Source organism: Mytilus trossulus, chromosome 7 (assembly GCF_036588685.1).
Source record: "Mytilus trossulus isolate FHL-02 chromosome 7, PNRI_Mtr1.1.1.hap1, whole genome shotgun sequence".
Lineage (NCBI taxonomy): Eukaryota > Metazoa > Mollusca > Bivalvia > Mytilida > Mytilidae > Mytilus > Mytilus trossulus.
In genome coordinates this window covers 3,980,464-3,994,010 of record NC_086379.1, presented here as the reverse complement: position 1 = coordinate 3,994,010, position 13,547 = coordinate 3,980,464, and the positions used below count along the sequence as shown (strand labels likewise).

The following is a 13,547-nucleotide window of genomic DNA, read 5'->3' as shown; positions in this document are numbered from 1 at the left end:
CATGAATATTATTAAGGCATGTTGTTTTCGGAAAAATCTTTATTCAAATTTTATTGCTTTTTTTTAGTTTCATCACCTATTTTCAAAAATACAAAAAAATATTCTTTCAAACAGAAAATCCTTTTGTGGTTAGTGTCTTTATTTGATGATCTTACGAGGTAAAATTTTGGATGAAGAAAAATGCAACTCATATCTTCTGATACCAGACCTTATAGTTTTCTGACTTGCATTTAACTTTTAGTCCCGTTTATAATTTCTATTTTAAACATTTACCCAATGAAAACATACATTTCTGGCATTTAAATTATATATCATAAATCTATTTGAAACAAAAGGACCGGATGTTCATGTGCAGCTTATTTATCATATTTATAGAAATAAAGTTGTGGGTATGATTTGTATATTTCATTTGAATAAAATATGAAGGTTCAGCTAGTCAATTACAATAATTTTCCTGTTTATTGATACACGCTTCTATCTTTTACTGTATAAGATCATCATTTTGATAATTCGATAAATACATAACTTTATTCGTTGCAAAATTATTGTGGCAGTACTTAATATTTTAAAATTTCTTGATATACCGATATTTTCTGAATACAGATGTATGATCTAATTGAATTATATATACATAACTTCTTCAAATAAATACAAAAGTACTTAGTGACTATGTATCGCAAAATTTTCCAGAGTTAATGTTCTTTTACTATAGTTTAATCCTATAGGTGTTTACAAGTCAACATATCCTGGTCCGAGGTGATTTTATATTTTGTTTGTAGTCACTGTTAAAGCGATTAATTCACATGCGTTTAATTTATCGAAGCAAAGTAGTTGTGGACTCATCCTTATTGCATTTTTTGTACAATATTTTTTGGCTAATTTAAAACAGTTTGCAAGTTAAAATCTAAAAACTTTGCTTTGGGAATCATATTTGCATAATGAATAAATAATCGCTCGCAAGTTTTTGTTGGTTGACAATGTTTTCTTGTAAAGATGAATCTTCCAAAGGTTTCTTTGCCTGTTTTGGTACTTTAAACGCACTTTCGTTGAATTTCTATCATTTACTCTGAGTTCAGTATTTTTTATGATCTTACTTTTACAAGGGCGTATATTTTTAGGTTCTGTTTTTGTCTTCCATGTGAAGTTCACTTGGGGATGTGTGGTTTCTCAATATCTTTTCGAGATTTATGAGCAGCGTCTTATATCACTTCATAGTTTTATATGTCTTCTACAAGAATAAATGTATTTAATGTGAAATACAACATGTATAAAAAATGAATATTTACATGATATACAAGACAAATAAAAAAATATTTAAATTGTCATTGGGCATGTAGAATATAATGTATTTCAAAGCTTCGATTACCACATTATCTTTGCTGTATTTAGAATTATACACGTCAAGTAATGATTTATTGACAAAATGATAAGAAAAATGTAACGGTTTGTCAATTAGCTTATTTCAACTTCATTAATTATCAATTTAAGTATTCCTTTCCATAAACGGTTTACTTCCTTTTAGTTTATTTTATCATTATTCCTCTTGCGTAGAATTGAAATATGTTTCTAGAATTTTTATCCTAATTTTTATCCTTTCGTTAGTTCTATTTTTCTATGTTGTAATTGTCTGTTTTATTTGACATATGAATTGGGATTGCCCCTTCGTATATACTCTCTCTTTAATTACTTTCGTAAAACAAAGTTTTGTTTCTTTTAGATAAGTCAGTGTTGTATCTCAATCCCTTAAATATGAAAAAAATATGTATGGCTCTGCAATTTTTGTTTACCTGATATAATACATGATATGTATACATGCTATGTTTAAATAATTAAGTAAACCGTTTTAATATGACGTACTGGCCAAGTCATAAGAACAGACTTTATTATTTGAATATGTGAGGTATACATATACATTTCGTTTATTATAGAATGAAATTCAATGTGGCTGTGGCCATTGATTGACTCATTAAATTCATTCATTGACTAGGACAATTTAGGTGAACGTTTGTATGTAACGCCAAATGCTCACTATGCACTTTTAAAAGACTCTTAAACTATGGTATCACCAAAGGTTCTCAACCCCTAAATAAAATAATTCGAAAAATTTATCAAAATAAAACGATGTTTTGATTTATATCAATTATATAAAATCAAAACATAAAGATTATTCCTAATTAATTTTTCGAATTATTTTATAATTAAAGGCGTTAAGAAACCTTTGGTGACCCCACAGTTTAAATGTCTATCGTAGGTACATCGTGAACAGTGGTCGTTACAGACAAACGTGCACGTAAATTGTCCCAGTCAATGGATGAATTTAATCTGTCAATCAATAGCCACAGCCACACTGTTTTGAATTTCATTCTATCAGATATACCACATTTGCAGAGCTATAATGTTGCAAAAAAATATGAGGCCTTGTTAGTTTAAGTGAGGAAGAAAATTATTTAACAAGACGTTAAGATCATTAAATTTCACCAAGCCAAGTTATGCAACGATGTGGCACTTTTAAGATATAATATACTGAACCTGGATTCCTATATGGTACACAAAAACATATCAATGCCACAAAGAATATTACAATTGCAAACCCAACTGCTAGTTTGATAACATTATCTTTAAAATCTAAAAAAAAAATGAAACAATTTAAATATATATTGCAGGAGAAGAAATGCTTTTATCAAGCATCACATGCATAATTCCCTCGAAAAGTTATATTAAGTTGTGTGCATAACCAATACGAAAACAAATGCATGGATGTAAAAGTGAAAAAGATGTCGCTTTGAGACGTCCTTATATTATATTAGATAACATTAGGAGCATTTTCTGCAATACAAACATATTCTTGCTAACGAATTTCATTTCATGTGACCATAGTCATGCATGAACTTATCTCTTCTGGCAAATATTGGATAACAGGCCACTACCATAAGAGAAAGGATATTTATGAGTGTGGTCTGCTATCCATTTCTTGCAAGAAGAGAAATTTTTCGTTTCACACTGCACGTAGTGTGATACAAGAATAGTAAAAATATGCGTTTATTAGACTGGATTATTCAGCATCCTGAGACGATATTACGACATTATCATAGTGTATTATTTAAGTCATTGACAACTTTTAAAGGTTAAGACAATGTGCATTTTGTCCGGTGATCGGACGTACTATGGGAACTTTTCATAATATACGAAACACTCACACTTTTCAACTGAAAATCTTCGTTTTTGTCAAATATTAGTACATTCTGAAGCGTTTAGGAAAGTTTTAAAATGTCTGATGTTAAGTTTGACATCGGAACAGAAAATATGACGTCATAATAGTTTTTGCCCCAAAAAACGAGATCAATATCTCGTGTTTTTTTTTTATAAAACACAATGACAGTGTTTACCATTAGAGAAATAGGTTTAACAACTTATGATAATTGGATATCGCTTGATGTCAACTCTTGTTACTTAATTAAAATAAAATTGATAAACTCGCCGAATTCTCGTTTATTAATATATTGTAATTTAATAACTTATGTTGATATCAAGTGATATCTCATTCTCACTCATTATGAAACCTTTAATCATAGAACTATCTGGAAATGGTTATTTAGGAAAAGGAGATCACGTTGAATACTGTCAAAATGAGTTAGAATGAGATATTGCTTGTCAAATACCTGACTTATTTTTTAAAAAATATGGTGGATTTAACCTAGCTTTATAGCTATATTAACCTCTCACTTGTATGAAAAGATAGTCGAAAGATACCAGAGGGACAGTCAAACTCATAGATCATAAATATATCCAAAATACCATGACTTGGCACTAAAATGTCAATATAATAAAATTGTATAAGAGCCAAGTCATTGTATTGTATTTTCGAATATATCGGGTATATGGCAGTTGTTGTCAATTCGTTTCATGTATTTGCGTTTTTGATTTTGCCATTCGATTTGAAATTTTCCGTTTAGAATTGGAGTTCAACAGTTTTTGTGATTTTACTTAATATTAAAGCTTGAAAAATTAGGAAATACTTTGTGCACGTATAGGCATTGTTTTGCTTGTCAGTTCTTAATAAATTTTATAATTCACAATAAATTTTGTAAGATTTATGATCGCATTCACCTTCATGACCATATACGTTTACAATTCCCTCAAATCAAACAGTTCATTTTAATTGGTGATGTATAATCCCAACTTTTTGTATCATCATATCCTTCAATTTAATCAGAAGGGTTTCATTATATCTGTGAATATTACAGGTATGGTGTGATACATATTGTATATAGATATAGGAAGATGTGGTGTGGTGTATGACCATTATGTGTAAGTAGAATATCACACATGAATTTTCCCTTCTTTTTTTTTAAATCATTGATGATTTGCAGTAGACTTCATCCTAATGATTCATTACTTACCAGTATGGCTTAATGTATTTTTGCCTTTCGGACCTAAGTGTGATCTTCCAAAATCAAAGTACACATCTACAATATTTGAAAATGCAAGTTGAACCGTATGAATGACACTAATTGACAATACATCACGCACACAGAAGTTGGTGTGAATGTATTATGAAATACTGCAAAAAATGATTGCGTCATCTGTTAGTTTAAAGTTAAAAACATGTAAATGAGTATTCACTATGATATACCAAATGTTTGTATTAAAGGTCCAATGTAAAATGAATCGATTAATAGTTATGTTTTTTTTCCAAAGATCATCTCGCTGACGAACAAAGTCATTTCTGTAACGATGAAGTCAAAATGGTTGATTATTCTGTTCGTGTTAACATGTTCTTGAGTATACGATTTGCTTGCTTATCATGTTATATGAAAACAATCATTCCGTCATTAACATTTCATTGTTTTAATAAATTATCATATACACAAGAACCTCAATTGCCTTTACCTATGTAATAATTCAATACTATCTACACGTGATGAAATATTTTAAACAACCATCCTGCTAGAACCATTTCGTTTTTTTCAAGCACCGTTATTTATACTGAAACCAATTGCAATTCATCCAAACCTGCGAGAAGACAAGGCAAAACTAATTATGAAGAAAACGAGATTTTCGTTGAAACGACCAAGCTTCACTAAGTCACTTAACTATATTTTGATGGGAAATTCGCATATACAAATAAATTCGTATTTGGTAGGTCTTCTCAAGACGAAACACGCGTCTTGCGTACACAAGTTTCATTCTACGATGTGTTTATCCAAAAAAGATAACGACCTATTGTAAAAATATGTACAGTTCAACAGAATGAATAATTCAAATATAAAAAGGCATCTCACCAACCTTTTTATGAAAATTTGACAACATTTTACATGATTTGAAATATTGATCTTATAAGTGATCATTATAATGTCTGTTGAAATATGTTCATATGCTTATCTTAACGCTGCTCGTTCCTCCTGATATTTTTTAAAATTTTGTCAGATATTCGGAATCCTCTGGTTTCATTCACGAACTACCAGTCAAAAATTTTGCCCATGAACTTCTACTTTTAAAGTTAATTTGATTAGATATAGTTTAAAATGTCATCTTTTAAAATATTTAAAAATCTTTGTTATTTGTCATGGCTTTCGAAAGAAAAAAGGTGACAATGTTAATTTTTTTTTAAATCTAGAAATTGCTTTTCCCTGCAAACTTATCAATGTCATAAGTTGTATCTCAAAATCAATCACACGGACCCATTATTTGTTTTTCTTCTGCTTTTCCAGTTTCTTTATTTATATTCAATCAATTTATAACAGTGTATTTTAGCAGTGAAGTGAATATCTTTAAGTTCTAATTTCAATTGGTGTGAACTAAATTATTACATACTTGACACATTCCCGTTTGAAAGTGTAGTGTGCATGTGTTCTGTTGTCGTCTCCTTTGTTGATGTTTGTATTGTTGATAAAATATCTGACTCTTTAAATCCTACGTAAGTCCCATTTCCACGAGAGATAAGCAATGATAAGTTGTGTCTTCCTAATCAAAATATAATGTTATGTATGAAAAAGGATGTGAACTTGTATTGTAATATTCTATTCGTGTAATTTTTCATTAATACTATTTAAACTAAATATTGGGTAAACGTCATCTAAAACAATAACAAATAGATCGTTTCAAACAAATTCAATGGAGAAAAATAATTTTATTTGTGAATAGGAAATGTTGAAAACTATTTTTGCTACGAATTTTCAATAATCATTTCTATGTATTTATACAAATTAAAATAAATAGAAAGATATAAACAGAAAGAGGGAGAGAGAAAGAAAGAAAGAAAGAAAGAAAAAAAAGAAAGAAAGAAAGAAAGAAAGAAAGAAAAGAAAAGAAAGAAAGATAGAAAAAAAGCAAGAAAGTTAGGCAAATTCACTTTGCAGAAACATTTAATGTAAAAAAATCACTTACCAAGATCTCTGAATTGTGAAATCACTTCTTTTACCACGAGACCTTGCTGGTGTTCATCGTTAAATCTCATCCTACACCCATACGAAATTATTGAGGTCTTTGTAAGCGTTTCATATTTCAAAACATATCTATTCGAATTATTACAGCATTCACAAGTTTTGTAATTGCATTCCCCTAAATTATGATAACATTTATTGTCGGCTTCTCGAAGTACGTCCAGAATATTGTTATTTAATATGAACTCAGCAGAATTGCCATAAGGTGTTTGACATGAAGTACATTCGAAAGTAAACAAATATATGTTTTTGTTTTTAATCTGTATTCCTGTCTTCATTTCTACTTTAATAGATAAGTGTGAGGCTGAAAGTTTAAAATTTGCATTTTTCAATAGCATATGTTTAAATTAAACAGAGCACAATATTTTTGCACAAAAATGAACGATAAATGTGAGTTGTTGACTATATGCAAGTATGTTGGCCAACAAACAGTCAACAATGATAACAAATACATTGCAATGTCACTTTACACTACCCATTCGTTTGATGTGTTTGAGCTTTGGATTTTTTCTATCTGAAAAGGAACTTGCCGTTTTGGGTAATTTTGTTATTTTCTTTTTGAGATGGACAGAATCTGGATAAATGACCAAATCATTGATTTTGAACATCAATCGGAAGCGCAACACCCTTAAATCTAATTTTGACGGTACCCGATTATGATTCAATAAAAAAAGAAGATGTGGTATAATTGCCTATGAAACAACCCTCCACAAGATACCAAAATACCACGGAAATTAACACCTATAGGTCACCGTACGGTCTTCAAAAATTAGCAAAATCCATACCGAATAGTCAGCTATGAAAGGACCCGAGATTGGAGATGAAAGACATGTGTGTCAATTCAATATAGATAATAGGCTTCTTTTGGGATACTTTAAAACTTGTTGATATCCCTCATTCTTAATAACATGTTTACAAAACTTTGAATCTGAGTTTAACCCTAAGAATAGATTACATTAGAAGTATTTTTTAGTATTTAGAAACCATTTTGAATATTTGGTTCACAATGCCCTTCAGCGGTATACTTTATTTGGCATTGAAGCGCAATAATGATTTTTTTATAAACGAAACGCGCGAATATCGCATCAAAATGCAGGTATCTATGATGAGTTTGTATACAAACTGAATAATTTAAATTATAGTGAACTGCTTACAAAATTAACAGGTAAAAGAATAAAATCTGTCATACTTTAAACGACCTTTCTTATATACAAAATTAGTGTATTGTTTACACAAATTCATAATCATAAACGTGTATAGTTATAGTCTTCTGGTGTCATGCCTCTGTTGCGAGGAATAGCAAATTTCAAATTATTGTTTACATTACAGTTTGATATGTAGTATGCATGGCTGTCCTCGGTTAATTCCTCCCGATTTTAATCAAATTGCAGGGTCAACACAATGTGCTTTCAATGAATGAGAACATTTATGGTATTTGTTATCGCTTCAATGTAGGAGAAAAACTCGTTTAAATACATGTTTATTTTTCCTTAACTGTACGGATGTTATTTGTATAATTTTTTTTTATGTAATTCCAGAATTATTTACCAAAAACAACTTTGTTTGTTCATTAATCTTACCTTTTGTTGGGTCTATGTACAGTTCGATTATATCATCACCATGAATGCACAACCATTTTCCAGTTATTAAAACATGTGATATATCCCACTGTACAACTGTTTCGTTTTTTAGAGAATTGAAATATGCACCAATTTCCGGCAGTGCATCACAGACGAACGTGTTGTTAAAGGCTGAACAATTTGCTTGCGTCGTGTTAAAGGGATCAAGTATGAGTATAGATGAATAAACGTTTTTAATGTAACATGACATAGATAGTTGTTTGTCTGTTTTTCTCCACAAGAAACAAGATATATTCTCACATGCCTGTACATCTGAAAAATAATATTTATTGGTACTTATTCATACAAACTTGAAGTCAAATTAATTTTCCTATTATTCTTGCATAATAGGCGAAAACGTAGTCCTAAAACAAACTCATAAAAACTTCGAAATTGTTGTTTATAAAATTTGCATAATGTTAAAACTAGTGTAATCTACTCCAAGAATAACATACATATACAATTTATCTGAAGGTGTCTCAGCAGTTTTTAATATTGGATGTGTTACTAAATTTAGTTTGTTTTTCTTTCGATATAATCACTATTAGGCAAGAATTATTGTTAAGTTTCAGTCTTTGAAAAGTATATTGTAGGAATAAGTGTGTGTTTTGTGGACATATAATGTATTTGAATTAACTATTTGAACTATCATCTGATAACAAAACGAAAGTCACAAAACAAACTTACCAAATATATTTAATCTTGATATACCAAGAACCAAAAGAAAAAAAATTCTTGCGACGATCTCCATTTAATAGTCAATGTGAAATTAACCTGAAAATAATTAGAAAATATTTATATACTTACATTTTACTCTCTGATATATATGTTTTAACTAGCAAGAAACTTAGTTCTTGAATGTGTAAAAGTACAGCCATATGGCGAAAAATTCATTAATTATCACAATGTACATATACGATATCGATATATTGTTTTCCTTTGAGGCTTAAATATTGAGGATTGTATAAAAGTAAAATTACAAAACCAAAAAACTGAGGAATATCAAAAACGAAAAGTTCCTAATCAAATGGATAACAACTGTCAAATGCCTGACTTGTTTCAGACATTTTCTATACTTTAACCTATAATGGTTTAATTTTTAAATTGTTATTTGGATGGATAGTTGTCTCATTGGCACTCACACCACATCTTCCTATATCTATTAAAGCTGGTTTATAGCTAGCTGAACCTTTCACTTGAATGATATTCGCATACAATTCCATTATATTGACAAAACATGTGAACAAAAAGAGATGTACTAGGTCGATAGGTCAAAAATAGGGATACAGCAAATCACCGAAAAGTACGTAGAAATCATTATTACATTTGAATTTGAAAACTCTGTCCATACCTATCCATTGTACTATTTTAATATTTGTTTACGTCATTTCAGTTTTAAATAGAGTACACCCGTATGTATACATATTCCTTTACAATCGATAATATTTATAGGTTAATGTCATCAAGACTGACATCACATTATTTATAAATTTTTGTGTACTTGATAAAAGTCAGCGGCGTATGGATTAATTTTTGAGAGGGCGTAATTCCTTATATTTGTATATCTAACACCTGAATAAGCAAGGCGAACATATTTTTGATTATTGTATACTACAAATTTGTGAGAGAATTTTTTTTAGACGATCACTGATAGTAAAATAGATATCTGTCACACGGTTCACCGCGATTGCGTCATATACATCGAGAAAATTTAAATAGCAAGTACCCATAAATAAATTGTTCAATGATTGAATAACTTCCGCACTAAAGATTGTCATATCTGTTTATGATTGACTTGCTAAATAATTTGATAAATCTCATTTGACATGTATGATACTTTCATTATTGAGTGATTAAAATATAAAAGGGACCACCCCGCTCTTACCGTGTACATACTATAGAACTTTCCTTAGAAGTGTCGTAAAAGTGGGACAGTGCATATATATATATATATTATGAAGTGTTGTATACTCAACACTACAGTTCTCCAGATATATATGGAAAGATGTACAGATATACAGAGCAGCAACAACAACAACATTTATCGGACCAGAATTCGGCCAGTATATGAAGAAAATCAATATTGGTTGAGTTATTCTGTACGGGCCGAGTTGACACAGTTACTTTTGTATTGCATAGGCGGTTTGCATCATATCAAGTTCAATAGCAGATTAGTTATGTTTCTAATAATTGTTATAACTTTCTGGTAATATACATACTATTCATATACAGGACAAACTTATCCCTGAATTTAACTGCTTATTACTGCGGTGTCATTTTATACGGCAAGGGCATAAATAAGACAAAATAGGGGGTTGAACCTGGTTTTTAGGCTCCCCAAACATCCCGCTTTATGACAATGTTTAAAACGGCGCTAAAATGACAGCACTACGTGACAGAAACAAAGCAAATACACGCAAGAACATTCATCACAGAGAAACGCACAAACAATAATTTAATTTTCCACACAACATGCAAACCGTAAACAACAACGAACATATTATATCAACGACAAACTTCACAGGATATAAAAAAAACTATGGCGCGCTTACGTAACTTACAATTATGTTTATAATACTGGTCCTTTTTGTGGTTCTTTGTTAAAATATTTGTTTGTTTTTATAATGTTGACTGTTAATGTTACCCCTATCTTTGAAATTTTTACCTTTTATATCTATTTGTTTTGTTGTCAATATTTGTATGCTTATATTGTTATGCAATGTTAAGCATTCAACGATTATGAGGTTGTGATCTAAGAACACTGGAAACGTTTACGAGAGTTAATCCTCGTAGATCCAGTGAAGGAGAATGCAGTCCGTTTGAAACGTCGATTTGCCGGGGAAAACATAAAATTGTTTTCTCTTCTGGTCTCTCCCTTAATTGGGAAATGTTTTGCTTCTTTTCGTTTTCAGTGAACAGCTTAACAAATTAGTTGGAGAAATATATAATGTATGCAAAGGGAAAAGGGAAACAAGGAAAAATCGAAAGAAAAGGAAAGGAAAACAATTCACTTGTAGATTTAAAAATTGATCAAAATTCAATGTATATGTGCGAGTCCTTATGTGTGGTCGTTTAAAATTGCACTGAAATCATTTTAACGTTTATAGCGATTGCCTTAATGTACGCATATAAATGTAGATTTTGAATTACCACTAACTATCCCGTAAACTAACAACGAATGCATATAATATAAAGAAGGAAAATATATGGTCTCATCACACTGTTTTATTTTCTTTCAGCTAGTTTCTATTTCATTCACGAATTGATAACCTATTATCCAGAAATGCCAATCCCTGAAAATGCAGGATATCATATTATATTCTATACGGCGATGTTGATTTTAGACCCTTTGAACTAAATTACAATTCTGGTAGGCTTGTCTATTCTTTTGATTGATGATTCTTAAAGATCATCAATTGACAATTTTAGTAAGGTTTTTAAATGTAATCTTTATCAACACTAAACGAAAAAAGTATGTAATGATTTTGTGTTGGCCGGACTCGCCTTTCTGAATTTACCATTATCTTTAACGCCTTAATCCTATTTGAAAGCCGAGAATGTAGAAAATAAGTTTAAACAAAAAAAAAACAGAAGATAATTCACAAGGAAAAGAAAAATATAAAAAGACATAGCAGAATTAAAAGCATTTAATGTAAAATCCAAACTTATATTTATAAAATGACGTACTTACTCTTTATCTGCTTCCTTAACTTTGATGTAAAAATAGAAATGTCGAAATATATAGTAACTGAATATCTTTATCCGAAAAATCATTATTTTTTGCATTCACAAAGTAAGCCAAGTTCCACGAAATAGCACATATAATATAATTATATATTTTTATTTATAAAATTATGCAAAACACATGTACAGATATATAACGTGGCACTTTTCCAAATAAGTTCACTTTAGGAAAAACTTTTTTCATAATTTGAAATTAAGAATATAAATCGATGTTAACAATAGAGCTTTGGAGAACTATTATTATATTGACAAAAATATTTTCAAAAAACTAAGTAACTATATGATACTATTCATTGCTTACTAACAAAAGTAAAGAAATCCTTTTCCTGAATGAACAACTAAGTAAAAACCTAAACGTAATACTTTAAACGATCTATTCATATCATTATGTAACATATATCTAACAATGTTACAAATAACATAAGTCTATTTCGTGTCAAATCTTATTCTCAGGTATATTTATGAAAATACATAAAAAGGTGAAACTAAATTAATAGTTAAGCATTGGTACATGAATAGTTCAAACCGTAAGAAATACTTTATTTATGAAAACTTGAATAGAATACAATAAATCGTAGACAATGATAAAAACAATTGAAAAAACAGAATATTTGGTAGTACAAGTAACAAATAAATTTGGTTTAAAAGGGTAAATCTAATTTATAAAAAAAGTTGCATATGACAAGTTTTTGATTGCGATCTCAGTCGCCAGTAGTAATAGACCTTTACGGAAACTCGCATACACCTACGATTAGGATTACGATTACACTTACACTGTTACAGGTAACATTTAAACTTTGGTCGTCTCAAAGTATAAATAAAACTGTCGTTCCAAACCAATGCTATCTCTTTTATGGTGATTTTAAATGTCGAACAATTAAGTTTTTCAAGCAAAACATGAAACTATAATTTAAATAAATATTTAATTTTGTTCGGTGTGTTAAACTATAGTTTAAGTATTCCACTCAAAAGTATAAATATGTTGAAGGCCATACATTGACCTAAAAGGAGAATTAGATTCAACAAGGTGTTGTTTAAGAATTACATGTATATATAATATGTTTTTCGTTGTATTTCCTTTCCCTTTCGGTAAATTTTTATAATCTTTAACTTTTTCTCAATCGAGAAAACAGTTTGTTTACGTTTCCTCTATCAATAAACATTCAAAGTAAAGGAAAAAAACTCATGGTGATAATATTTATGTCGACCTTTTAAATATAGAATTTGAACTATAATTCATCATCGTCAGACTCTGATGAAGAGACCTTAAGCCTACATCATGTACATAGCAACTTCGGAACCTTTTTGGTAATAAATTAACTGTAGGTCTCATGTTTTTTTCTAATCAAATTCATGAGCGGCATTTTTTTTTATTTTTTTTTTGTAGCTTGGCCCTCTTGACAGCTTGCGGTTGCTCCATTTCCTCCTCATTCGTTTCGGCTCTTCTGGTACTTCCTGCTCTATATTTTGTATCGGAGTAGCATTTTTGAGGGTTTTATCGGCTCTGGATTAAGTGGCCCGTTATTATCATCTTCAGAGGATAGATCCTCAAGCATCTTATCCCTTTTGTCAGTTGCAGTAGATGGGCTAGGGACATTTTGATGATCTTTTGTCAACCTGGTCTCTAATATTTTTACTTTAACAACCTCTTCCCTACAAATTTGACAAAAAGGAATGAAAACATACTTTCTAAGAGGATAAAAAGTACAAACATACAACAGTTGAAACGTTGAGTGTGTGC

The 13,547-nt window shown here is 29.9% G+C and overlaps 1 protein-coding gene across 2 annotated transcripts; it reads right to left on the bottom strand.

Moving 5' to 3' along the window:
- Nucleotides 1-1,100: 1,100 nt before the first annotated feature.
- Nucleotides 1,101-11,842, bottom strand: LOC134726768 (uncharacterized). 2 transcript variants are annotated; one of them, XM_063591181.1, is made up of 7 exons: nucleotides 11,754-11,842; nucleotides 8,750-8,836; nucleotides 8,024-8,335; nucleotides 5,815-5,964; nucleotides 4,401-4,466; nucleotides 2,530-2,625; nucleotides 1,101-1,228 (listed from the first exon to the last, which is right to left on the bottom strand). In XM_063591181.1, exons 2-7 carry the CDS (start codon nucleotides 8,811-8,813, stop codon nucleotides 1,218-1,220), a joined length of 699 nt encoding a protein of 232 aa, XP_063447251.1. In that variant the 5' UTR covers nucleotides 8,814-8,836; nucleotides 11,754-11,842; the 3' UTR covers nucleotides 1,101-1,217. The 2 variants fall into 2 exon arrangements, with proteins under 2 accessions (XP_063447251.1, XP_063447252.1); XM_063591182.1 differs by lacking the exons at nucleotides 8,024-8,335; nucleotides 8,750-8,836; nucleotides 11,754-11,842 and adding an exon at nucleotides 6,388-6,736.
- Nucleotides 11,843-13,547: the final 1,705 nt, after the last annotated feature.